The sequence below is a fragment of the Sparus aurata genome, chromosome 3 (assembly GCF_900880675.1).
Source record: "Sparus aurata chromosome 3, fSpaAur1.1, whole genome shotgun sequence".
Classification (NCBI taxonomy): Eukaryota; Metazoa; Chordata; class Actinopteri; order Spariformes; family Sparidae; genus Sparus; species Sparus aurata.
The window spans coordinates 9221968-9249018 of NC_044189.1; the positions used below are offsets into that span (position 1 = coordinate 9221968).

General features: G+C 45.5%; 1 protein-coding gene across 3 annotated transcripts in view; it reads left to right on the forward strand.

Annotated features, from left to right (window-relative positions):
• epha10 (EPH receptor A10) overlaps positions 1-26038 on the forward strand; it is a 170953-nt gene extending 144915 nt beyond the window's left edge. Inside the window, exons 9-19 of one of the 3 annotated variants that reach the window (XM_030412556.1) lie at positions 3265-3393; positions 6272-6327; positions 10412-10537; positions 12344-12529; positions 16509-16570; positions 18114-18230; positions 18654-18740; positions 19141-19293; positions 22083-22273; positions 22360-22524; positions 23538-26038. In XM_030412556.1, coding sequence (XP_030268416.1) covers positions 3265-3393; positions 6272-6327; positions 10412-10537; positions 12344-12529; positions 16509-16570; positions 18114-18230; positions 18654-18740; positions 19141-19293; positions 22083-22273; positions 22360-22524; positions 23538-23652 — 1387 coding nt within the window. In that variant the 3' untranslated portion in view covers positions 23653-26038. The remainder of the gene's footprint in view (positions 1-3264; positions 3394-6271; positions 6328-10411; positions 10538-12343; positions 12530-16508; positions 16571-18113; positions 18231-18653; positions 18741-19140; positions 19294-22082; positions 22274-22359; positions 22525-23537) is intronic. The other 2 variants (XM_030412557.1, XM_030412558.1) reach the window with 2 other exon arrangements.
• The last annotated feature ends 1013 nt before the right edge of the window (positions 26039-27051 follow it).

Consider the following 27051-nt stretch of genomic DNA (forward strand, 5'->3'; position numbering starts at 1 on the left):
TCTCAAAGGATTTGAAGATTAGTGACATCTTAATATTTTGCCGGCCATTATTGAACGTCTTGTGTACGGAGCAGCATCTGGACCCGTGTGCAGCGACATATAACTAAGATGCTGTTATTCTGGTGTTGTTATTCTGGTGTTTCACGTCTGATGTCACACAAATGCGCCAGAAAGGGGAACAGGGGAAATAAAAGCAGCGTTTTCAATATCTTCTACTCCCGTCTAAAAGGACGTCCTTATTGTGCTGGAAAAAGGGCTGTAAATTAACATGTCCTCCCCTTGGGTTTCCGATGTTTTCCATCGCAGCCAATCAGAGCTGAAACAGATAAGTCACCATCAGTATCGGTCAAAAGACAAAAGCCAGATGTTAATGGGTGCTGGTGGGTATTTTGTCCAGTGTGAGACAATCGCATTACCGTGATGTACATAGGAATGACTCCCAACAAATGATGTATGTCAGTAAGAATAATGTGGAGAATCATGGAGCCAAACACATGAAACGCACACACACACACACACACACACACACACACACACTCCCAACATGCAGTCCATCGGTGCCTGACGGAGTTTGATGGAACCAGAGTTCCAGAGCGTTGCCCAGACATCCTCCGAGAAGCCCAGGCTCGACTGGTCAGCGCGGGGATTGTTTACCCTTCGCCGGCCGCACCAGCATAGATGTGTGTTTCCCTTGCGGTTGAATGTGTGTTTGTGTGTGTGTGTGTGTGAGATAGAGTTACAAGTTATCAGGCGCAGAAGATGGAGAGGCGATCAAGAAGAAAAGGGGGAAATAAAGCGGAGGGTCATTTCATAGGGCCACTGAGTCTTGGCGACACAGCGACAAAAGGCGGAATCCGAGGGATGAAGAAGGGCGAGGGAGGGACGGGCAGGCCAGGAGAAAAGGTCTCGAGCCCTGTAGTGGAGTTTCCTGCCTGTCTTGTACAGATCAGTGCTCTCGTGTCTCAGAGAAGCCCCCCTACCACCAGACCCAGACATCCTGCATTTTATATGTGAAAGTTGTCCGTGTCCGTTTTGGAAATATGTCCTCATGAATTATTGACACACTTCTAAGTATAAACCTGTTAATTACTCTTAACCCAAATCCAAAAACTGCCTTGTAACCTGTAACCAGTCTTGCCGATGCTTAAAAAAGATTGACGGCGGATTAAAAAGTAGATTTTCATTAGTAGTTAAAAGTAGATTTTCTGACATCCCCCAAATTCTCCATGTGTTTTGCCCTACATAAGTCCCCGCTGGCCTCAATTCCCTCTGCTTCGCTGGTACCTGTCAGCTAGGATTCTATTCCGGCTCTCCCACCTATTATTCATATTATTTCCATAACCGCACTTTATTTTTTTGAGGAGAATTCAGGTACAGAGAGGAGAGAGCGGGGCGTTGAATAGGCTTCATTTACATGGCATTCGTTCCCTTTTTTCTTTTTCTCTCTCTCTTTTCTTTTTTTTTTTTTGCTTTAATGTTCTCGCCTCAAAACACTATTGTGTGGGCTGCACATATAATCACCTCGAAATGAGAGAGAAATTTGAATTTACAATCCGTAAGCATATAAGTATAGGGTAAGGTTAGAGGTAATTTTCTCATCTGAAGCCACGATGGCTTGTGAGGACAACACGTTGAGTTTAGATTACCGTTACATTGTTTTCAAGCTGTGTGCCTTAGATAGCATTTTGCCCAGACGAGGTGCAGCTAAGAAAACCCTCGGTTATCAAACACTATAATGAAAAAGTATGCAGTTAGAAGCTTGGTACACATTGAGTAAATTGGGCAAATTTGACCTAAATGACCCAAATTCTTATGTCAAAACCAGAAAAAGACATTTTCCAAGTTGGCCATGTCGACAGTTTAAGGCACAAGGCTGGCAATATTCCATATCTTTAACTCCGCCAGAGAGGGAATGTTTTGTCTTGTGTCCATTTGTTTGTTGGTTGGTTGGTTGGTTGGTTGGTTTTTCCAGCAGGAACACAGATTTCAACAATGCATTAAATATTGATGAGAGAAATCAGGCAACTTCAGGTGACTGGTATCTATGACCTTGGCAGACATATGCGCTCTATTGAGTGCCATTCTAGTTATTCGTCATTTCATGTCACCCAAAGCTTGTGGTAGCTTTGTGCTATGAGCTCCGCTTTTCCACCAAAAACGATATAAAAAAACCAAACACATCATTGCTCTGGATGAAAAGTTGGCTTCAACTACTATCCAGCTGTTTTAGGAAGTTATTGAGCCTTAATTGAAAATGAAATCGTATTTTGTGACGTGTTTTAAAAAAAAGATTTAAATCATCTTCAATTGGACGTCTTGATTAGGCTCAGGGCTGAGGGCCACAGACGGGTTGGCAAAATAGGACGTTGACGAGTGACGGACTAGCAAATTGGCACTTTTTGGTCGTTCTGTGGGATTTGTTGACAAAAATGCACATACAGAACAAAAACAATAGGATATAATATTTATATTTAGGTTAATTTAATTCTTAAAGGACCAGTCTGCGAAAAATCCAAAAATCCCCGCCTGTGAGCCATTGTTTTTGGTTTTTCCCATTTTGGCTACTGTAGAAACGGGGCGGTGCAATATGGCCGACTCTGCTGAGGTGGACCTGCTCCCTCTGTAGATAAAAGGTTCTTAAATTCAGGTGATTATTCCCTAATGACAACATAATGATGAATACGTTATTCCCTAAGTTCCCGCACACTGGACCTATAAGTTTGGTTTTCAGCAGTTTTACCTTTGCTCAGTTAAAAAAAAAATCTGAAAATGACAAAGACTAAACCTTAAGATGAAAACTCCTGCCAGAATGAACATTTGATGAGGCTGAGCTGACGGCGACGGAGTTTGGCCAGAATCTTCAGTGTTTTGGCATCGGCACGTTTCTCTCTCCGCCATCTGGTTCTTCTGAAGTGTGAACATTTTAAAAAACGGGTCCAAAATTCTCGCAAATAAAGGGCTTAAAATTGGAACCAGATCTGGGAGGGTGTAAAAGAGATTCAGGAGATATTTTCAAAACGGGGAATATGTGTTTTCATTGTAACGATCATTTTATCATCTTTCCATGTTTTTTGTTTTATTTGGCGGCATCCGTCATTTTTCCAATTATTAGAATTGGGGGAATGGATTCATCAATCCAAAGTTGTATTGACTGACCGTCTTTTAAAGTAATGAAACGAGCCGGAGAATTGACATTGGCACTCCCTCCCCTCCCTCCCCCTCCCCCTCCCTCCCCCTCCCCTCCCCTCCTTGTTTTTTTCCCAGCAGCGTCTGCTCGAGCTCCTCCAATGTAACTCCTGCTAGCGTGGTGCTGCTCTCGACCTCCTTCTCCACTCTTCCTCCTCCTCCTCCTCTTCTCTCTCCTCTTCCTCCCTTCACACAGCTGATGCCCAGGTACACTGGCATGTCTGCACTCCTCCCCCCCCTCCTCCTCCTCCCCCTCCTCCTCCTCCCTCCTCCTCCTCCCTCCTCTCCTGCTTTCATTCCCCTCCCAGCCGTCCCATCATCTCCTCTTGCACCCTCTGCGCTTCTTTTTCCTTCTGTCTCTAGCTGTCTTCATACCAAGAGACTGATAATAAGCCAAAAGAATTCTCTTTTTGTCAAGCTGTTTGGCCCAGTTCCCTCGGTACTGTATCTGAGGCGAACTTAAAAAATGCGACGGAGACTGTTACCGTTGAATTATTCCCAAAAAGAACTACTCTGCATCTGCCATTTCATTTTTGTCACATCTGTGACATTTCGAAAAAGAAGTGATTGAAATGGAATGGAGGCAAATTATTCCTATTCTTCCTTATTTCCTTTCTTAAAGGCTCATTTGCCTCCTTGTCTCCTCACTTCCGCTTGCTGCTATGCCGCTCTTCCACCATTGCCTTGCCTCCTTCATCTTTAGCATCCTTCCCTTCTCTCCTAGCTCCCTCCTCTGCCCCTGACTGTGCACTTGACGGGCTATACTAGGTGCCTTTTTAACTATTTCTACTTTCCTTATGTACCCTTCTGCCCAATTACCCTCTTTTACCAGCAACCTCTTATTTTCTTGTCACTTCCTCTCCGAACTTCCCTGCATTTCCTCTCGATGATTCACCCACCCTCTTCGCCCCTCGCCCCCGTGTCATGTTCCCCGTTACCTCTTTCCCCCATCCTTTAGGCATCGTGCATCTTGTTTCCCCTTGTACAGTCATGCCCTTCGTCCTCGTCTCCCTCCCGTTTTTTCTCCCCCACTTCCTCCCCTTTACCGCTGCGCTCCCTTATCTATTAATTCTTGTCTCCTCTCCCCTGTCTGGTATCTCCTGCCCTGAGGATCTGTGCTGCATGTGTCTGCTGGTGTGTTTTGACAGACAGGGTCCTGACCTTGTCTCAGACCCCGCTGCTACACGGGCTGAGGGATGTGTCAGCCTCGCCCTGGATCACATCTTTTCCCAGGCGCAAACACTCACAGGGACACGCACATGCAAAAAATGAAATCCCACAACCCTATAAACACAAGCACGCACGCTCGCATATTTTTCTGCGCCCACGCGCTTGCGCGTGACCCTATATGACGGGTCCGTCGGCCTCTCTGTGAACTATGAGCACCGGTTCCGTGTGAAGCGCTGATGTGTTCTGACACTCAAATTCGAAAACGCACAAATGCAGCTCGGTGACATCGGTCCTGACCTCAAGTTTTAACTTCAACGCGTTGCAATCAAAAGTTGAGAGTGCTTCCAACAGGATTTTTGTGAGACTGTGGTGGGTGGACTTCGGACTCTCTACTCTCCCAGATTCGAAAAGTTAAATTTATTTTTTCTCTTCATGAACGGAATAGCTCTGCCTCGCTGAAGGTGTAAACACCAACTCCAGCTTTGATACGAGGGGGAGGCAGCGTAATGCGTGGGCCCATTGGACCGGAGTGTGTGTGTGTGTGCGCGCGCACATACAAAGGGAGGGCTTAACTGACTGGGAGTGATAGACGCTTTGCTGAAGAAATGGCCCAAAAACACTTAAGAGCTCTTTAATGCTATTGCGGCAGGTGAGAACATATTTCTTTAGACCACGGCTGGCCGCCTCAGTCGAGGTAATTAATGGGAGACGGTGGACTCCCACGTAACACTTGTTGATTCGATGCTTGCAGATATGAACTCATGCACAAACAAACCATATGGTCAAAGAAATCATATCGCAATTACTTTTGACGGATCTCTAGATTGCATTTTTCGCATCACCACTTTGATTTTCACTCGAAAGGATGGATTCAAATCACGATGCTGCGACGTCCTTCGGGGTCTGTACCATTCAAATCAGGTTTTCCGAACAAGATTTGTAGGCCAGGGAATCTCTGCTATGCTGCGGTATTTCATCATAATGCTACTTTATGAGACAAATTACCTTATATGAAAAAAGTTCAGCTTCTGTGATTTATACGTAGATAAATTGAACTGTGCAGGCCTGCTCCACACTCCTGCGATTAGTCCTTCAGGCTGTAGCTGGAGGAACAACCCCAAAGTATTTTTGGTCAAACATTTCCGTACATATTCGGGATATATTTAAAATCTATTTTACCAGCACCCAGTTTGAGAGAATCACACTCTGATGTGCTGCATCAAAACTTTACCCCACTTCCCTCCGCTGCGCAGTATCCCCCCCCCGTGTCTTGTTTTTTTCATCCCTCGCTCTAATCCAAGTAAGCATGGCGCTGCCCCTCCAGAATGTCTGTTCATCACTTGTTAATCTCTCACTTACAGTATATGTGTGTGTGTTTGTGTGGACCGCATGTGTGCGAGGCCTAAAGAGCCAAGTTCTCCTCTATAAGCCGAAAAGCCATCAGCTCTCAGATCATAGAGAGGCTCTCTCCTCTTTAGGCCCCCTGTGGTAGCGGGGGGGATGAGAGATAACCTAGTGTACAATCGCCCATGTGTGTGTATACGTGTTCAACTTTTTATATAAAAACTCCATCGGGGCGAGACGACAGTGCTAGCGTATCAATCACGGGGGCCCCATCGGCGAACGTCGCAGTCAAATCAGGCAGGATTTTGCACTTTTCAGCCTCAGATCTCTGCGCTGCCGTCGCATCAGGGATCCGTTCTGAACGCCGCTCCGTATCCATCTCCCATCTCCGCTATCAATACTTCTCGTCTTCGCCCTCTCTCATTTCACAGTTATTGCACATTTCACATAATCTGTCGCGAGATAAACAGCAGCTGATTCTTGTATTTGTTTGTGTCTGACAACTGGGATAAAAAAAGAATTAAAAAAAAAAAAACCCGTCTGATGGCTGTCTTTGTTTTCTCTTTTTCAGACAATGCGGCTACAGCAAAGCTTCTCAAGAGGGAGACGAGGAGCTGTACTTCCAGTGTAAGTGACAGCCTTGATCGCTCTATTATATTGCAGATGTATGTGTGTGTGTGTGTGTGTGTTAACTCTGGGTATTCAAACTTCGGGGACAAGGGGGAGGAAACTCTCCTTCTTCCATATGCTGGAATGCGTGTGAACAGACACACGGTCGCCTGCATCACCGATGACTTTTGAGGCATCGGCGCCACAGCGGCATTAATTCTTAATTCTGAGTGCACGCTTAGCCAACTCTGAGCGCGCCGACACACTCCATTAGGTGGTGTGTGCGGCTGAGTTTGATGGGGGAGAGATTGAAATCAGGAGGAGGGGAAAGATAAAGAGCTGGAAAGCGGGAGGAGGGGGGAGGAGAGCGCCGCGGAACGAGGCGCGCAGGCAGACAGAAAGCGGCAGCCGAGATCCCAAAACGGACGTTTAATGTTGTTGTTGTGTGTGATGTCGTACAAGGTTGTAAATGCTGCTTTTTTTTTAAAACTCCGCTCTCAATAGGCTTTTTTTGTTTGACAGTGACAGAATGGAAGTAGTTTGACATATCTCTTCCCCCGTTTGTGTGCAAGTCTGCGTGCCAGCGCTTCGCTAGTGTTGTATGTGTGCGTGCGTGTGTGTGTGTGTGTGTGTGTGTGTGTGTGCGTGCTCATTTGCGTTGTTTAATCTCCCAGCATGCTGAGCCCCTCTGGAGAGGTTTGGAGCACTATGCCTGATGAATAATGAGCCGAAGCCATGCGGCTGGGAATTAAATCTGCCCAAACAAAGACTTGCCAACAGCTGACAAGCACGCAATACACACACAGAAACGCGCACGCGTGCACACACACAAACACGGAAAAAAAACCCACACATTTTTGGCACCGCTTTCCCGACACACACACCTTTTTTTTCTCAGTAGAACACGGACACTCCAACACATTTTTGTGCTCATTATCCAACAAACACACACTCTCTCTCCTGAGTCCACTTCGTGTTCCGTGACCGTGGACTGTGGTACAACGTGCTCTCGCGGTGCTGCAGGTCCACCTCGTGTCACGAAAGCCTGATTTAAAAAAAAAAAAGATGTCACCCTGCCCATCTGTTCACCCCGCAAGACTCTTAAAAACCCACTTCACAACCAAAGTTTCAACACGGAAGGACCGGAGAGGCGGCGAGAATGGGCGGATAAATGTGTGCGATGAAGAAGCGGAGGGAAGAAGGAGGGAGAGGGGGGAGCGTGAATGATTGGGTGAAGAGGCTTCGGCGAGAGGGATGGAGTTTGAAGAGGTGAGCTGGCAGAGATGGAGAGACTCATCACAAGTGACACTGCTCAGAACATTAGTTTCATGTCAGAGTGTGTGACCTAGAAACATGCAAAGCAGGGGGGAGGGAGGGGAGGGGAGGAAATCTGCCATCTCCATTAGCGGACCGTTTTTTAGATATCATCCAGAGTTTGATTGCATGCATGAGAGGGGGGGGAAGGTGTCTCGGGAAATGAGTGGGGAAAAAGATAACAAGACGTTTAATGATAAAGTTTGCGGCCTTTGGTTTCCAATGAAAATGTTTGGGGCCCGGGAAGCTAACCCGGCGGTCCGTGGAAGATTACGCAGCCGAGTGTGAACATGCTGTTTCCCCTCAATCGCTCGTGGCAGTGACACAGTTAACCCTGAAACTAATCAGCCTCGGAGCCGATGGAGCGTGCGTCTATCTGCGTGTGCCGTTTGCAGCCTATACGAGGAATATGAGCATCCCCTTTTGTGTGTGTGTGTGTGTGCCGCACAGCTGGTTTTTAAGCCACAGCAGTGTGTTTGAAAACCCTATTTGACAGGAAGGAGCCTTCGATCCTCCACTCAGCCGCGGCCTTGAATAGAAAAAAGGTTTCGTTTGCTTCATAATTGGACTTTTGGCTTTTATTTGTCGATTTGTGTGTGGGTACACAAACATGTCTGGAAGTGTGTTCGTCCACACTAGCGAAGCATGCGTGTGTGTGCGCGCTGGATCAATAAGCCGTTATGAGGCAGCCAGTATAGGATCCCTCAGGTCGATCGAGAGCTGTAATCACATTTCAGAGCCTCGGCCAGGATTTTGGGAAATCTCCCAGGCCTTTTCCTGGAAGATTAGCCTTAACATGCAGTAACAAGGGTCAGAGGTCGGCTAATTGAGAGCTATAGCCCATTGATTAATGGTTATTGGCTTTCTTATGGCTAGTTTATTTGCTAGTTGTTAGTGTTAAGCAGAAGCAGTTGATACAGAAAACAAGGGGCTCATCGAGGGATCAGGCAGCGCTTTTGTTTTGTCGAGTACAGTCAAACAGTGGGGGTCAATATCAGCGGCGGTTCGAAATGTCAGCCGAAATTTCCGATGGTTGCATCTCATTAGTGTCGCAGAAGGCAGTCTTGTAGAGGTGCTTAAATGAAATTAGCCGGGGTAGTCGTCGATAAGACTGGAAAAGGCAACGTTAAATAATTCATCTGTTTTGAATTTAGATGCCAGGTTTTCTGTTTGAAAGGGAAACTCCGCCAAGAGCACATACCTTTAAAGTGTGTTTGCAGGTCTTGGGGAGTACTACAGCACGTGTGGGAAAAAAGGCAGTATAAAGTGTTTTGTGGCTCCAGAGGAAGCTTCGTGTTATCTGATAATTTGCCTCCAGCGATGTCACTCATTTCCTTTTTTCTGTGATTAGTTGTTACATCTTCCCCTGGGTAGGTTTTGAACTGAGTAGGCGTATGAGTTAACAGTTAGAGGCAAGAATAGAGGGTGTATTTTGCAGCCATTGGCGTGTAGTGACCTGTAGTTTCCCCGGTAAACACACCGACTTATTCAGGTGTTAATGTTTAAAATTGGTTATCAAATGCTGTTGTTGCATTAAAGATTAACATTACATCACTTTTATTGTGTCACATTGTGGATAGAAGACATAGAGTGATGTTATTTTTGGGATATTTCTCTGCTGATGTACCTAAGTTGTTCTTTTTGGAAGGCACCGTGCAGTACTCAAACTGACACCAAAGCAGCCAGCCAACTCTGAGTACCGCTGCACTTCAAGGTTTATCTGCCTCAGCATTTTACTGTCTGTTTTGTCCTGTCCCAGTTTCTGACTGAAGATTATGTTGCGTTTTTGTGCGTGGTATTTTGCATATGTCTGTGTGTGTGTGTGTGTGTGTGTGTGTGTGTATGTATGTGTGTGTGTGTGTTAATGAGATAACATTTTGGAAGCAAGCAGAGAAGACAAAAAGCCCTCGTGGAAGAGCGCTGTGATCTGTTTAAAGCCGTGCGGAGGAAACACAGAGTCGGCTATGAGAACTCGGAGCCTTTGATCGCGGTCTTTTCTCCCTCTGCCTCTGGAGTTCGCAAGGTCAAAACAGCCAAAAACAGAGCATCTGAGCTATGAATGCATAATCGGGAGCAGCTTGTATCTTATTAATTAAAAAAAATAATAAAAAATCACACTGAAGCTACTTGGAAAGAGTTTAAAATGTTTTAAACATGCCAAACTGAGCTTTTTACAGTATTCTTACAGTTAATGGGGTTTGAGAGCAGAAAATGTTTCTGCTATGTCAAAAATCAATGGCAGAACTCAAGTATTGATTTGAGTCTTCGGATCAGAGAGCAAAGAGTTCTTTCCCAGACACAACATTCTGGTCTAATGTTGAACAATCATACAGAGAGAAATTCTTTGTCCGAGGAGGCAGAGATACCAATTTCTCCTCTGACTGTAGCCTCAAAAGAGCATAAAATGATGCAGACATGAGAAAATATTTTGCTTTGTGTTAAGAGAGAAAGAGGAGCACCACCAGGGCCACGGACGTCTCTCTACACTAAGTAAACAGTTGGCTAGCTATCAGTATTTACTTGCTCATACACAGTCTAATGGTTTTTGAATCTAAGACTAGCTCTTTTTTATCTATTTTGTGCCTCGTGTGGGCACTTTGCTGCTGGCGCTCCAGACTTTTATCTTTTTATGCGTTTCTTTCAGCAGAAATGCACGCGGACCGCAAATGATGTGTTGCTGTCCCGTTGATTTTATGTTCTGCGGAAAGTCTCGTCTCAGCAGTACACTCTGAAATTCTTTTTTTTTTTTTTCTGAAGCGTGTCTTATATTGTGCATCTTTCCTTTCAGTTAAAATCCCAACACGGAGGACCTACATCGACCCGGAGACCTGCGAGGACCTGCTGCAGGCCGTGCACGCCTTTGCCAAGGAGTTGGACAACTCGAGCATCAAGATAGAGCGAATTGTGCACACAGGTGTGTGACCGGACGTGGGAAGGAATCAGAACTGCTGCACTTAGGGGGCACTTCAAGGGGTGTAACGGTCCACTGAAGTCGTGTTGGGTTGTTCAGTTCAACCGGGAAAAAAAAAAACCTGAGATAGTTGGAAGAAACTGTTGGCAAGGCATGACAAGTTTATTTTAACTGTCGAACACTACCAACACACCGTCCTCCGATGGTTTTCCTACACGGCTGATTCTAAAGAAGCAGGTGTAATGTGTCTTCTTGTTCTTCTCGGATCAGAAGCACGACAGTTAGATGTTCTTTGCAAGACTGCAAGCATCAGACCATGACGTCCGTACCTTGACGGTTCGGGACGAACACATGTACCGTTACACCCCTAGGTACTTCTCCACTTTAGCATTTGAAGTAGCAAAGGCACTGATATCCTAACTTTAAGACTATAGCATGGGTCAATTTGTTAAATGACTGCATTTTTAATCTCCCATTGTCGTCTTTTCTTATGCTGCGATCGATTGCAATTAGGGAAGTCCAATAGTTCCAACTTCTAATCTAAATGTCATCAGTTTGTTGCGGGCGTCTATGTTCGGAGACTTTCTCAAACTTTTACAAGGCGAGTCTCTGAACTTCACAAGCATCTACTGACCTGATTAGCGCACTTTAAAAGAGACTGGGGGAGTAGGCTGGGGCCATGTGCTTGCAAAGACTCCAGTCAGGTACAAATTAAATGAATGGAATTGGAAATGGCAACGACCAAGTTGGCACAAGACATTGTCCTCACAACACAAACACAGGATATTCTGTTTCTGTTGACTAACTCAGGCTAGAAGTATCTTGACTTCCGACCTGAATGACCGTTCTATTGCACTTTCCATGCTGGAGGTCATTTTTCATCCAAGTACAGTGGATGTCAGCATTAGACCCTTCCTGACAAGCAAATGCCCACGTCTTTTAATCTCTATTTCCTAAGTTCATAACACAGGCTGTAGTTAGAAAGTCTCAAGCCCCATGACATGGGAAGTTGGTGTGCATCAATCGCAACGTGCCAAATTGTACTCCTTGTGACGAGTCCAATGATCGGTGTTTGAAATGGGTGGAGGGCAGCTGGGTAAGAGCAGCACATTGGGTACAGACAGATTACAAAAGTGTGGAGCATGCACTGATGACATTCTTTTGTACAAATCGGCAACCGCAAGCAAAAGATTTCTTAACCTTTGCTATCATCCGGATTCCTAGAGTATTATGAAACAAGAGAAAGATGAAACACGGTATGAACAAAGGCAGCAAACAGAGCAGCGGCCACGAGCAGTGGCAATAATCTTGAGGCAACACGAGGGATTTTTTTTTTTTTGCACCTCGCTTCAACCTGGCTTGATACAAATTGCAGAATCCAGTTCAATCAGCCTGGCATCGGACAGATCGTTGCCAAAATCACACCTGGCTGTTCTCTGGCTGTAATATCTGCCTCGTCTCTACTTGATATTCCTCCATTTCACCTGCACCCTGAACCCATCTTTGATGTCGCTTTGATCCTTTTGTATTTCATGTTCCTCCCGTTCCTCCCCTCAGCGGTGTCTGTTCATTTGCGTCATCTCTCTTTTTCTATGTTTGTATTTCTCCATCTGATTCTTCACCAACCTTCCCCCCCCCCCCCCCCCCCCCACCTCTGTCTACACCCGATTCATTCCTTCTCTTCTTCCGAGCACACACATTACTCACCATCAATCCAACTTGTAACACTTTGCCCTTTTTCTCCGCTCCCCGCGGTTGCTGATCGATCGGCAGGGATCATGAGCTCTGTCTGTCTATCTCCCCCTACAGGCGACTTCGGGGAGGTGTGTCGCGGCTGCCTGAAGCTGCCCAGCAAGAGAGAGCTGCCCGTGGCCATAAAGACGTTAAGGGCCGGCTGCTCGGACAAACAGCGGCGCTCCTTCCTCAGCGAGGCCGGTATCCTGGGGCAGTTCGACCACTCCAACATCATCCGGCTGGAGGGAGTCATCACCACCGGTAAGGAGGATGGGAGGGAGATGAAGCAGAAAGCAGACGGTGAAAAGCAGAAAACCTCTGGGGAAAAAACAAAAGGAGAGTGGGTGAAGATGAAAGGAAGCTTAGAAGAAGGGGGGGGAACACCTAGGGTTTAGGAGGATCCAAGGAGGAATGGGACAGTTTGACCACGTCCAGTATCACAAACAATCATCACTTCTATTTCCAAGGAGGAAGGGATGGGAGTAGGAAGCAGAATGAGAAGAGATTGGGAGCTGGAGTTAGACCATTCTGATATCGCGTGTGTGGAAGGGAACTACGGAGAGGGATCTGAAGAAAACTGTAGGAGTATCAAAGGCGATGAAAGGTGAAGAGAGGATTGGGAACGAGCGCCGCGATACGCCGACCACTTCAATATCACACGAACGGAGGGGGTCAGCGCTCGCAGCGGAGAGGGCGGGACGAGACGAGGGGAGGGGAGGGTGGAAGAGAAGAAGAGCGGAGAGCGGGGGTAGCAAAGGGTGGACGGCGTACCCTCGCAGCAGCTGAGCTACATCAAGGCCCATTTTACCGCTGACAGATAGCAATTGAGGTCCTAGAGCGAAAACTGGATGGAAGGAGCGGGAGGAGGAAGAAAAAAAAAACCCGGAAGGGAGGAGACAGAGGGAAAAGAGACGTGAGAGACAGAGAAGATGAGGTAGAGGTTAATGGGAATGGCAGGTGAAAGGAGAAGCTTTAAAGAGTTTGTGAAGTTTTTGTTGCTGCCGCATTGATGCTCAGTGTGGTGTGTGTGTGTGTGTGTGTGGGCACATTGCCCGAACACACTCTGTGCTCAGTAGGATGGCAGCAGATGTGCAGGGTACAGTAATTGGTGCTAGAGACCCAGCGGGGCTCTGAGATCCACTCCAATCTCTCCCACCATCACGTGCACACACACACACACACACACACACACACACACACACACACACACACAGTCAGTCCCATATGCTCACTTTCTCTTTCACTATCGTTGACACACACACCTGCTTGCTTGCCTCCTCACTTGGCATGAAATCACACATCCACGCACACAAACAGCACACACACACACACACACACACACACACACACACGCACACACACACACACTCTCACCCACCCACCGACTGTTAGACTACAAATCACCTGCTTTACATCACTTACCCCCCGCCGGATCCTCACTCGGCCCTCCTCCAGCCCTCCACCACCTGCGAACAGCAGCCGCCTCCTTGCTAATTTTCCCATCCGTTCACCATAATTCAAGGCCACATGAAAATCATGGGTGTGTCCCGTTCATTCACAGCCCTCTCCCTTTTTTTCCCCCTCTACGATGGGATCATCGGCCCAGGATGAAATGATGGCTGCTCATGTTTCTGCAGTCCACTGATGCGTTCACATTCGTACGTGTCACAGGCTGTCACATGTTCCAGATTGATTTTTCTACAGAAAGGGTCACATCGTGTTCACGTTACACGTTTATGACCTGGCGGTTTTGTCGGGAGGTGGAGGGGTCACGGGTGGAGTTATGGGCCAAAAGCTGTGAAAATGTGTGAAACTACCGGATATTTTAAAGAAGACGTTTGAACAATTTCCAGCCATGTTTTTGAAGCGACCATAGCAGATACTAAGAGACAATTATCTTTCCCTAAGTGGATGATGTACCCAATCCTAATCAGACCGTAAGCACAGAGCTGTTACCACATTTGAAGAGCAAACGGAACCTAAGGAAACATGAAGGTTGCAAGATATCTGTGGTTTGCTGAAACATACACTGCCGACATTTATTCTGCCAGTTGGGTTGGGATTATAGTGGAGGATAGAGGGAGCACTGAGAACTAATGCGTCAATGTCTTTATGCACAGTTCAAAGCTGGTGCATTAATTAAGAACTGCAGTCAAGCACATACATCATATCCGCTTATACTGTCAAGTAACTACGAGTTAATCTGCCCCCTCTGCAAATCAGAATCCAGAGTTCACCGTGGCCATGGTACCAGCCCCGGCATGCAGCCACTAGTGTCATCAGGGGGCCTTTTCTGGGATATTGTTTTTGCCTGTCACATGGTGTTCCCGCTCAGCTTAGCAAAATGCCTCCATGACAAGGCGGTTACACCACTCTGACACTTCATCTCGATTTGACTGACATGACTCTCCAAACTAGTTATAACATACAGAACAATGGCGTCCAATTATTAAAGATTATCACAAACTAGTCTAGCAAGCAGGTTTAATCATTTGGGACAACATTTTACAAGTTTTACATCGTCCGGTGGCTCTTGAAATTAATCAAAAACCAAAAACATTTTTGCCAAGGTCGTCTGTATGAGAGGAATTTTAAGATTAATTAACCTTTTTAAATGGAATAAAACCACACAGAGGCAAAAAAAAAAAGAAGTTGCGTCTTTGAACAACTTCAACCATTCACTGTAAACTTAATGGAGCAACTGTACAGCATGTGTTAGCATACATACATTACAATGGAATTCAATTGCATACATGCATAATGGAATAAGTATATATATATATATATATATATATATATATATATAAAATCAAACATGGAGATTTATAGTAACAGCAGAAAATCAGTCAGTGGGGATTTTGTGTCAGTTTCACACTGAATTGCTGTTGTATCGTTGCCACACACTCTGTAGCGCAGTGTCACTGACTTGCATCAAGTGCCTTTTATACTTCCAATCTAGGAAATAACCTAAGAACAGCAGTTACCGTACCAGGTTATTGAAGATGATCTGCTGATAGTGGATCCTGCCTCAGCTGGCATTTGTTGGATTCCCCTTGCATTTAAATCACAGCGCACCGCTGACACCCTGTTCTGTGCAATTTTACCAAGTATGATTGGATGTAATAATATTTGTCCTCCATTTCTTTTTTTCCCCGGCAAGAATATGCAAGATTTTTATTTTTTTCCCTCCACCTCGACAAGTGGTTATATCAATTTTCACCGGCTGCTCTGGCAAAAAGCGATTGAGTCCGTAATAGGGACGGTTTTAGCGACGCGCCGTTCGAAACAGTCGGGTTCGGTTGAGTTCAGGGCTTTGCTTTTCAATATGTATTCAAATTATGACCCACGAGTGCACATGAGTATATGAATTTGTGTTAGTGTGAGGCGCACAAACAGCACTCATTAGTCCTCTCCTCCCTCCGCTTTTTCGCGACTCATGCGACATCCTTTGAAATCCATTTTTAGCAGCCTTGTTTGTGGCTACGTGTTATCCGCCCCGTGCCACCCGCTGACATTCGCTCTCATTAATTACGTGACATTACATGGCCGGTGTCTCAGCGCTGACTCACAGTTCCCGTTTGTCGCTGGTCACCTTTTCACTATAGCTTCCTGAAAAGCTCAGTAGGGGGCAGACCATCGATTGTGGTTATTGAAAAACTGTTCTAGATTTGCATTTTGCAGCTATCAATTTGTTCAGTTCGTCATCCCGTCTCTGCCTCCCATGATCCACTCCTCCTTCCTCCTCGTTCCCTCTCTCCTCCGACTGCTGCAGTCTTATTTTCCTCCTCCGTGCACTTCATAGCACTGCTGGATCTCTGCCATCTGCGCCCGGGCCCAGTGTGTATGTGTGTGTAAGCATGCGTGAGTGCGGCTGTGTACGAACGCGCCGACCTGGTCTGTGTCGGTCTGTGTGTATGCGCACAGATTGTGTGTGTGTGTGTGCGTGTGTGCGTGTGTTTGAGGGTCGTTAAACTTGCTGAGACAGCCAGGGCAGCACACAGGTTCTCCTGACTTCACCACAGTTCACTGGGTGAGGAATGGCTTTGCACAATGCCTGCCGTGCTGCCAAGTGGACTAGACTCACTTTATTCTCTCCCTCCCTCCTCCTCCTCCTCCTCCGTGTTTCTGTCTCTATTACCTCTCTCACTTTCCTTTTGTTTTTTTCTTGGTTTCTCTCCATTTTACCCCAATTTCACTTATTTATATACTCTGCTGTGTTGCTCTCTTTGTCTTTCCCCAGGTAACACCATGATGATCATAGAGGAGAGCATGTCTAACGGATCCTTAGATTCCTTCCTGAGGGTAAGTTTATGCTCGGGTTTGGAAATATAGAGATATTATGTTACTGTCATGCTAAGGTGTGGAATCGCAGAATAACGATGAGGATATGATGATGACGATAGTATCACGGTACAGCATGTACTGTAATAACTCATACAGTGCAATACAATCATCTGAAGACACATCCCAATGTCTGTCCAACTGAAGGATAGAAAATAAAATACGTACTTGGTGGTTTGTACCTTAAAGAGCCCGGTCTTGTATATCTTGTGGCAATTTTGTAACTTAATTTAAGGGGACAAAAATTGACCTTTTCAAAAAAAACTGAACATAAATTAACCTTTTCTCCTTGTTGGCCCTTATAAGCTACACATAGTTACCTTGAGGTCCAATATTTATCCCTTAGGGGACAGATATGGACTACTACTGTACTCGTTTTCTGACAGTGTGAACTAACAAGTAACCGCTGCGAAACGTAGCTGCCTTTTCGCAAGTTGGCTTAGTTAGCCGCAGCTAGCAATCTAGACGGGGAGGTGAGAGACCCAGGGGGGAACGTTGGTGTTTACAACGCGAGCACTGAAGCTTAAGACGCCAGGGTAAGTCAGGGCTAGCTGGTTAGCATGCCAGCTTCTGTGCATACCTTTTAAAACACGAAACATAGATGTCGTAACTTCAGAACTGTTGATCATTTTAGTTACGATTTGCATGTTTTCAACTGAAATTCTTAAATGTTTCACCTTAGGCCGTATCGACATTTTGTCTCAATGTTTTGTTTTTGTCTCTAAATATGATACGAGACATTTTGGACATAGCTATCATGATATGGATGATGGTGTTGTGCTGTGTATTTTCTGAACTTATCAGACTGTTATCAGACTACTGCTTCTCAAACTTGCCTTCACTCATTAACTGATTATATCCACATTACAGATGGTTATCAAAAATGTCATTGTGTTTATATTTTGTTAAAGCCCTTATAGTCATCCCTACAATATTGTCACTATCAATACTAAAATATTTCTTCAAAAATATAGGCATATTTGATTTTTTTCCATAATGTCCAGCTGTAGTTTTATGCATTTACCTTAAAGGTAAACCCAGACGTCTTTCCTCATCACCTAATAACATAATGAAGCCTCGTTATTCTGTTTATGCTCATCAGACGATTCACAAACAAGGCATTTTATTCTAATAAACCTAAATTCACTGTTCTCATGATGTGGTCCTGTGGCGACAGTACTTGTGCTTATTAGCTGTAATAAGGAAAACGCAGCATAATTAGCCACACAAATGGAGTGTTTTCTGCTTATAGATGCTGTAAGCTTCTGTAAACAGTTGTTGTGCCCCTCTGCTCTGTGAACCACCGCCGCGTGGTTTATAATGATAGGAATTAATGGCCTGTTTGCTTTTATTCTCCAAATAAAGGGATTCAGCTCAGCGAGCACAACATTGCGCCCTAGTAACAGACGTTTCATTCATCCCCCCCCCCCCCCCCCTCTATTCTGCCTCCCCTTCTTCTCATTTTCCATCTCCTTCCTTTCCCTTTTGCCTCCCATCACCTCAGAAACACGAGGGCCAGCTGAGTGTAATGCAGCTGATGGATATGCTGACCGGGGTGGCATCGGGGATGAAGTACCTCACCGAAATGGGCTTCGTCCACAAGCGGCTCGCGGCGCACAAGGTGAGGGAGCAGGTGGGAGGAGATGATAGAGAAAGAGGACGAGGGGGGTGATGTACATCCAGGCAGGTGGATCACCGGACACAATTTGTTCTCATGTGAAAACATCTTCGACAATCGCTCGCCTGCAGGTTTTTGTTTGAGTGCTTCATGAAGGGACAATGCAGAGGAAAGCCGCTTTTGTCACATCCAGGTCTCACGGTGTGGCATTTTCCTAAAAGAGCCCGTCTGTCAAACTGTGAATGCAGTGATCACATTGCAGAAAATGAAGAACAGGACCATTTGTTCTTGTAAACAATCAATTGTCCCCGGTGCGATTAGAGCTTTTTGCCCATCGGGCCGATGCGCTCTCATGCTGAGATTGTTTCCCCCCCCAACAAATGTTACCAATGCTAATCAGTTTGTTTTTTTTTTCGCACTTTTCAGGTGCTGGTTAACTCCAACCTGGGCTGCAAGGTGTCCGGCTTCAGGCCTCTTCAGGAGGACAAGATCGAGGCCATCTACACCACACTGGTAAGACAAAAAACCGAAAATCTCTTCCGGATATTTTTAAATTCATTATTTTACACTTTCTTTCTAATTAATGACCCTCGAAGCAGCACAAAGCCAAGTTCAACCGTGTAGGGTGATATTTTTTAATGAGCCTTAGACCGAAACCGCGAGTTAACACACATCATGTGTGGTTCAGTTGAGGTCATATAATTAAGCTGTCAGAGGGGGTGAAAAAAAAACTAATTATTTCATTGCTTTATTTCCCTGGATATTTTTGGGCTCTATTCAAGGTGAAACCACTCCTCTAAAGATTCTTTTGATCTACGGAAAATATGTTCAGAAAGCCTTTCAAAGGGAATATTTAAGTGCCAATTTTTTTGAACTCTCTACGTCCTGTCTTACCTCCCCTCCCCCCCCGCAGCACGGAGGGAAGAGCGTGGTGCTGTGGACCGCTCCGGAGGCCATCCAGTACCACCGCTTCTCCTCTGCCTCGGACGTCTGGAGCTTCGGCATCGTCATGTGGGAGGTCATGTCCTACGGAGAGAGGCCCTACTGGGACATGGGCAACCAGGATGTAAGTGTGTGTGTGTGTGTGTGGGATAGGGAGGGTGGCTTTCCATTAATCTCTCCAGTCACTTCCTTTATATTGCTTTCCTTCCTTTCACCTACGCTCTATCAATGAACTCTGTATCCGTGCCCGGCTTGGATCTTATTAAGAGAAAGCCAAGAAGCCACGGTACGTCTGAAAGCTTTCGCCGGGGCCTAAGTCCCCCACTTTAAGTCTGCATCAGCTCCATGACCAATCCTGTTTTCTCTTAAGGACGCGTTGACCCCCTTCCAGTGGCCTCCGCCTGTCCCGGAGTGCCATCCCGCTTTTGAAAAAAAAAAACTAAATCCCCCGGAAAATTTCTTTAAGGAAATGTAAAGCACTTGCCATTTGAGGGTTGAAGAGATTGTCCAGTCGATAGGGACCCCGCCGCTTGTCACCAGAACTCTATTATTTCCAAGCCGACGTGGGCGGGTGCTTTGCCGTCGACGCTCCTACCTCTTTCTCCCTTCAAACAAAAAAGAGGTTGTTTTTGCCCTATTATTTGAAAGAAAAGTCAGGCTTCTGAAGTGCATGATGCAAGTCTTCCAAAGACACAAAAGAGAGCAGTTTTTTTTTTTTCGAGGGAGCTGTTTTATTCTTTCACCCGAAGCCGACAACACACAGGAGCACGAGAAGAGGTGGATGCTTTTAAGAGTTATCATCATTTCATCAAGTCCAAAAAAAAAAAAAAAAAAAAAAAAGCTAAATCATGCTAATGCCCTCTCGGATTACATGTCATCGGGAAGTTATGCCAACAATTTATGCGGGCAGGTGCACGGTTAGAAAAGCAACGGGTTATTAGCATGTTCCATTTTTTTGAATGTCCAAAATGAATATGCATGAGTTATTCAGCAGGCACAAGAATAGTTAGCTTTCACAGCGCCGTGGTTTGTTTTTTTTTCTCCCCTCTCCCTCTGGTGCCCTTTCACAACGCAGACTAAAGTTTCCTCTCAGCCTCGTTCATATTATCAAACTTTCCAATTGAGAGGGCAAAGGTCGAGCTTGTATAGCGACGGGGATATTAATCCGCTTTAAATTGATACATTATATCATAGCGGCATTGTTGGTCGGCCTGTCCACCTGTGATCCATCGCGACCTTTACCGACCGACTTTGATTAAATGGAAAATGTCAAACGCTGAAAAGCATTTTATGAATGCTCTTTAGTGAGATACGAGCTCAAGGGGGCTGAGAGGGGCGGTGAAGTGGCAGTGGTGGGCGGGCGGGTGGAGAAGAAGAGAAGGGAGAGGGCGCTTCGGGAAGTAATGCCACTGATGGATGTCATTTTTGTGATTACGCTCCGACTTTATTTCCTCCTTTCAGGAGATTGTATTTCTCGGGGACTCGGGAGGAGGACGTATCGCATGTTCGTAAATGTATTGGGCGCAAGTCTCTCGCGAGGCGCTGTGGTGGACGGGGGCGGCATTAGTTTGATGGAGGAAGGAGCGAGGACCATTGAGGCGGTCCGGTGGGAGGCTTTCGTGCTCTGCTGTTTGAAGACGGGGAGGTTTCTTGGGCGATTAAAAGGGGCTCTGTGTAACAACGCGTAGTCATTTACATCTATTAATCACTTTTTTTATCGGCCATATGTGAGCGGATTGTCATGTGATGTGGAAAGTGAGACCTTCTCAGTCTCTTTCCATTGTCTATACATGACCACCTGTTGATGTCAAACTCAAAAACACACAGGGGGCAGCGTATCACCACAGTTACCGCTAACTGACTGTAGCTGCTGTTAGCTAGTCAGCTCAGCTACCAGTGCAGCTTGTACTTCAGTTATCCGTACATACGAGACCTTTAGGTTGTGTCAGACTGTCTCCCGTCAGCTAACAGAGAGCAACAGTTGCTAGCTTTAGTTTAGAGAATGGAGTCTCCTAACAATCTAACAACAGGCTTCAGGCACAACACAGAAGTTCCCCTTCAAAGAAAAAACAGCTGAGCTGGGATGAATCATTGTATTTGGAGGCTTTGGTGGCACAGGTATAAGAAAACAGCGGCTCTTATGCTCAGTCTGTGTCACATCTGTTATCATCTGGATTGTTTTTATGATTCACGGAGCTGTATTATTGGAAATTAAATTATTATTCTGAACTTTCCTGCTGATAGGAGCCTGTCAAATATCCCGTAAAGTGACACTAACACACCAAATATCCTGCTGAGTGACCTTTCAATCCAGATTTTGTTTTGCGCGTAAATCCCTCGTCTCTTTCGGTTGACAGTTGCCTCTTTTTGCCGTACGGATCAATGTTTCTGTAGCAGTTCAAGTCGCGACATCACTGCGGATTTGTAATGACCTCATATTATTCGGGTTAGCAATATCTCTCCGAGAAATCCTGTTTGTTTTGCAGCTGATGCTGGCTCGCGCGCTGGCCTTAAAGGATGCCGCCTCAAAATAAGGTCGACAACTAAGAAGCGAGAACAGTGCACTGGCACCATAACCGTGGCGTAATTAGCGAAGTGAATTAAGAGAGAATGGAACAACTAACACCTTTCTATTCTTATTTATCAGAGTAGGACTTTTACCATCCAAAGGCTCCTAGTCTTGGCAGCTAAGCAACTCCACTGTGAAGAAAAAAAAGTTTAAAATACCTTACTCAACTTTTTTTTTTCTAAGTAGGACAAATCTTATTCACTTCCCCACATCCTGCTCCATGAGTCACCCACTTGCTCTTTTGGGAATTGATCCAATTATAGTAGAGGTACTTAAAAAATGCCGAACACCGCTTCCAAATTTTCTAACCTGTTTTTTTTTTTTTTTTTTCCTCGCTCCTGTAGGTGATCAAGGCCATCGAGGACGGTTTCAGGCTGCCGGCTCCGGTTAACTGCCCGCAACACCTCCATCAGCTGATGCTGGACTGCTGGCAGAAGGAGAGGACGGAGAGGCCCACCTTCAGCCAGATCCACTCGGCCCTCAGCAAGAGCATCCGCTCCCCTGACGGCATCGGTTCCTCCACACTGGCACGCAGGTGAGGCCCCGGTTGTCTCTGGGCTCGGCATGCGCCTCATTCCTACACGTTTCTCCATGTAATCGCCGCCGTTTCTCGTCCTCTAGAACCCTGAGTTCATCCATCACGCTAGCGGAGAGGCCTCTCCCCTCCTTCCCTTCCTTTAACTCAGTGGGGGAGTGGCTGGACGCCGTGGACATGGGCCGCTACAAGGACAACTTCACCGCGGCGGGATACTGCTACTTGGAGTCCGTGGCACGAATGACCGTACAGTGAGTGGCTTTTCTACAGCTCTGTCTCCGTGACCTTTCATTTCCTGTTGTAGAGAGGGTGGCTGAGTGAGATAATAAGAGAAGAGATCATTAAACAGATAACTGCATGAATAAATAAGTGACTTGGGAGATAATGTCCGTTCCTTTTCTCCTCTATTATTGATTTCCTTTTTCATTCTGAGCTTTTAAAGATAGTATTTATAACTGACTGGTGCTCGGGGGGGGGGGGAGAAATGAATACATCAGAGCTGTTACAATGACCTGATCAACAGAACAAACATCAGCAACCGTTCTGATGATGCATTAGTTATTAAAGCATTGATCCGCAAAGATTCTCCAGTTCGAGCGTCTCAGTTGCGAGGAGTTTGCTGCTTTTTTTTTTTCTTCTGTAATACATTTTTGGGTTTTAGAGTTTTATTATTTCATGACATTACCTTGGGCTTTAGGAAATTATAATGTAGCCTCACAAAGCTATAAATTAAGAAGTGGTTTGATGAAAGCGAGTGGGTTTGTTATGTTTGTAGAAAATCCCTCAGCATCAAATGCAGAAGAAAAAAGTTTGGATCGTATGAAAACATTTGACAGGCTACCCGTCTGTCTGTCTGTCTGTCTGTCTGTCTGCTCACCTGCCGCTGCACTAATGACCGGAGTCTTCCTCAAGGCAAGGTGGATATGTTGCTAAAGCTATTAGCGAGCTAGTCAAACAAGAATAGCAAATTTTCCAATCCTAGCGAGCTTGACAGCAGTAACTACTAACAATGGCCATGTTCGTTGTTTGCGTTCATTACAATGAGGTTTTCTAACATGCGAGTGAGGCACAAAGTTAAAAAAATGGTTGCGATGGTTAGCGATGACGGCGATGTGCTGCGTCCGAAGCACACAGCCCCTGAGCCTGTTGCTCAGCAGCTAGCTAACTCGGTAACACGAAGCACACAGCTGCCCCCCCGAGTCCAATGAACTTCTCAACTTTTTCCTCTATAACCTTGGTAAATCTTGTTTCTCTGTTTCCGCAGAGATGTACTGAGCCTTGGCATCACTTCCCTCGAGCACCAGAAGCTGATCCTGGCGGCCATCCAGACCCTCAGAGCCCAGGTCATCCAAATGCACGGCCGCGGTGTGCAGGTCTAACGAGCAGTCGACGCGCCCAGCCTCACCCTGCTGCTGCTGAACCCCCACCGCGTACGTGCAGATGGATGATGGGGTGGAGAAGGGGAGAAACGAGAGTGAGAGAGAGCGAACAAGAGCGCTCCCAAACTGAAGGAAAGATGAGCAGATCTTTCTTCCGACTGCACTCCTCTATCTACTCCCCCTTCCCACACGTCCTCATGCCTTCCTTGATCCCTTACTTCCTTTTTTTTCTACGAGTCCATCCAGAGATGAGCGAGAGCGTCCCCGTCGCGATTGCGGAGGGGGGATAGCAGAGGAGTGACGTCACACGGCGCCCCTATTTTTTTTTTGTGACCTCCATATCTGCACTTAAATAACCGCGTCAGCTCCATCTCACTGGTTCCGGATCGTCGCGTAAGCCGACCTGTGAGCGAACACGCCGGTTTGCTGACGAGCGCTCAAAGAAACTCTCACATTTTGGGTGGAATTTCCCTTTACCATGACATGAATTCACTGCAAAACAGTAAAACAGTAAATCAGTAAAGCCGGCAGGGGGGGTGGGGGAGACTGTTTTTACCGGCACCGGACAATATACATTACTCTCTCCTCAGAACTGGCACTGCTGATTTCACATCAAAACAGGAAAACGGATTTTTACGAAGATAATCGGAGCGCCATGCGAAAGAGTAAACGCACGGAATGTAACGTTTCAGAGCAGCGGCTTGAGAAGAGCACGCTGTCCGGCGAGTCAGTGGACGATGCCTCGGCAGCCTCCAGTTTAGTCCCGTCTACGGCGCGCGAAGAGTGCCGGCGGGACAAAAAAAAAAAGAGCTACAGTAAGTCATGGCTGACGCACGCTGTACTTTCAGGAACGTCAGCCTGCTTCTCTTTTTTTTATTTTTTTCCACTGATGGCTAAACAAAAAAGCTGCAGGACACAAGTGTAAAGGTTGAAAAACGTGTTTTTGATCGTCCGTTAATTTGTCGTACGTCGCTTTTGTTAGTTTCCTTTATCTTCCTCCTCCTCTTTGCTTTGAAGCTGTTTTTCTCCGTGCACTTGAAACATCACACTTTTTTTTCCCCCTTTTATAGCCTGCTGAACGTCCACACTCGGTATTATAATCCTCCTCCTCCTCTGAAGCCTCTCCCTGTTTTGAATACTGTGTATCGAGCGAAGGCCTACTCTGGAAGACCGGCCTGATTCAGATATTTATCCATATTATTTATTTTACGTTTACAGACTGTTTAACGCAAAATGTGGTCGGAGAAGAATCGAGGAAGGTTTATTTATTCAACTAGTATTTAAAAAAAAAAAAAAAAAGAAGAAAAGCAAAGCGCTCGTCTCTTCTTGTTTCGTCGATTTTATTGTTTTGATTATGAGTTGATCGGTTGTTAAGCGAGGGGAACACTGGAGGATTGTTACTGTCGGCACACAGTATCTGTGTATTTTTCTCGAGCACTGGATTAAATACCGTTCATTTTTACATCTTACCATTGGATATCCCCGTGTACATTACTGTGTGTGTGTGTGTGTGTGTGTGTTGCAGTATGAAGACAGTATTAAGGAATGTCATATGGATTGTTTCTTTTCTTTGTTGGATTTTCATGTGGATGCTGATATCATGCTCTGCCATACGACGGTATGTGGTTGCACTTTTTTTCCCCAGAATCCTCTCCTGTACAGTGACTACACCCCCCCCCCCCCCCCACGCGCCTTTTTCTTTCCTATTTCGATACGGGAGACGCGAAAGAAGAAGTTTATCGGGGCATTATTTGATTTTCACACACTTTCACATTAGAGGGGTTACCTACAGTTTTTTTTTTTCGACTGGAATATTGTTACTGGTTTGTGTTTGGTTCTCTCTCTGTGACCGTTTTTGTCAAATCGAATAGTCTCGAGTCGCGCACACGTTGACATATCTGAAGAAACACGCCGAGGGGGTCCCCTTTGACAAACGCACACATACACGAGGACTATGACGACACACACACACACACACACACACACACACACACACACACACAAGCAACAACCTGGACCTCGTCACCACGATGAATGAAACTCCCATTTCTCTCCCCTCCCCCCTCTCCGTTACTGTGACCATCATGATATATGTTTAATACTGTAAATATGTATTTGAAAATGCTGAAATCTATTTTTATAATTTGTTTGAAGAACAACGTGTTGAATATAATATCTGCTCACTGTGTAAGGGTTTTATTTGTTTTGTTTTTTTGAATCTTAGGGCCATAGCCAAGAAAACTCTGGTGTTTGGAATATAAAACTGGAAAAAAAAAAAGTTTCTTTTTTTCGTTAGTTTTTCGATGATTTTTACCTGTTAGAAGAAAAATCTGATGGCTGTTGCAATATTGAAACGTGTTATTAAAAAATCTCCAATACAAGCGAACTTTTTCTTGTCTCCTTGTCTCCCATTGCCCTCATTCAAAATGAAATGAACCTATTAAAGCCCAGCTAATGACTTTGAAATTGATTACATTTGAAGCATTCTGGTCTGAGCTATAGATTCCAGATTTATTAGTATTTAAAACATTTACTTTTTTTACACAGCTTGCCTCGCTATGCAATAAAAACTTTTTAATTGTCTTAACGGTAACGGTCAGTACACCCAAATTACAAAAAAGACTGATGCAGATAATCTTGGTTTAAAGGTACCTAATGGAGGTTTCAACTTAGAAAGTGAGTCTTGTGTGCCTGGTACCTAACCAAACTGCAACCATTTCACTAAAGAGCTTTATTTTGAAAGTGTTACCCCGAGATGCATTCCTATTATTACTGTTTTGACTTGTCGAGATGGCATTGTAAATGTTTTATGAGGGAGGGACTGCACTCAACAGAACTGTGAGACCTCAAGAGTTCGTGCATCCACACGTGATTTTTACGGGTAAACGCTCCGGACCGGCTTTCATTTGTCGAGGTTTGAGATTTGTGCCGCCATCGCAGTACAGTGGAAGAGAGCTGAAATTCATTAGTGGTACTACAGACATTGCAAATGTATATTTAACAGATGGGTTTAGAAAAATATCAACAGCAAAATCCCAAATCTGGCGTTTTAAAGTAAGAAAATGTTCTGTTGTTTTGGGATTTTTTGCCATTTGGGTGAATCAGCCCTTCACAGTAAACCTTGGGTTCCAGCGTGTTGCCTGAGGAAACACAGGATCTGTAATGAGCAGCTGAACGGTTTAAGGTGAACGATAAACTCCAAATTTTACATCTACTGTTCAACTTCACTTCTGGTGCTCGGGAACGAACCAACGGCCTTTTTGGAGCTCACTCATTCCCTCGAACCTTCGGGGGCTACCCGGGCCTCTCGTACTAGTGGTACTTATCTACACGTAACGAGGTTAGCGCTCCGAATCCACTCACAACACAATTCAGCTCTCAGTTACCTCTCCTAGTCCT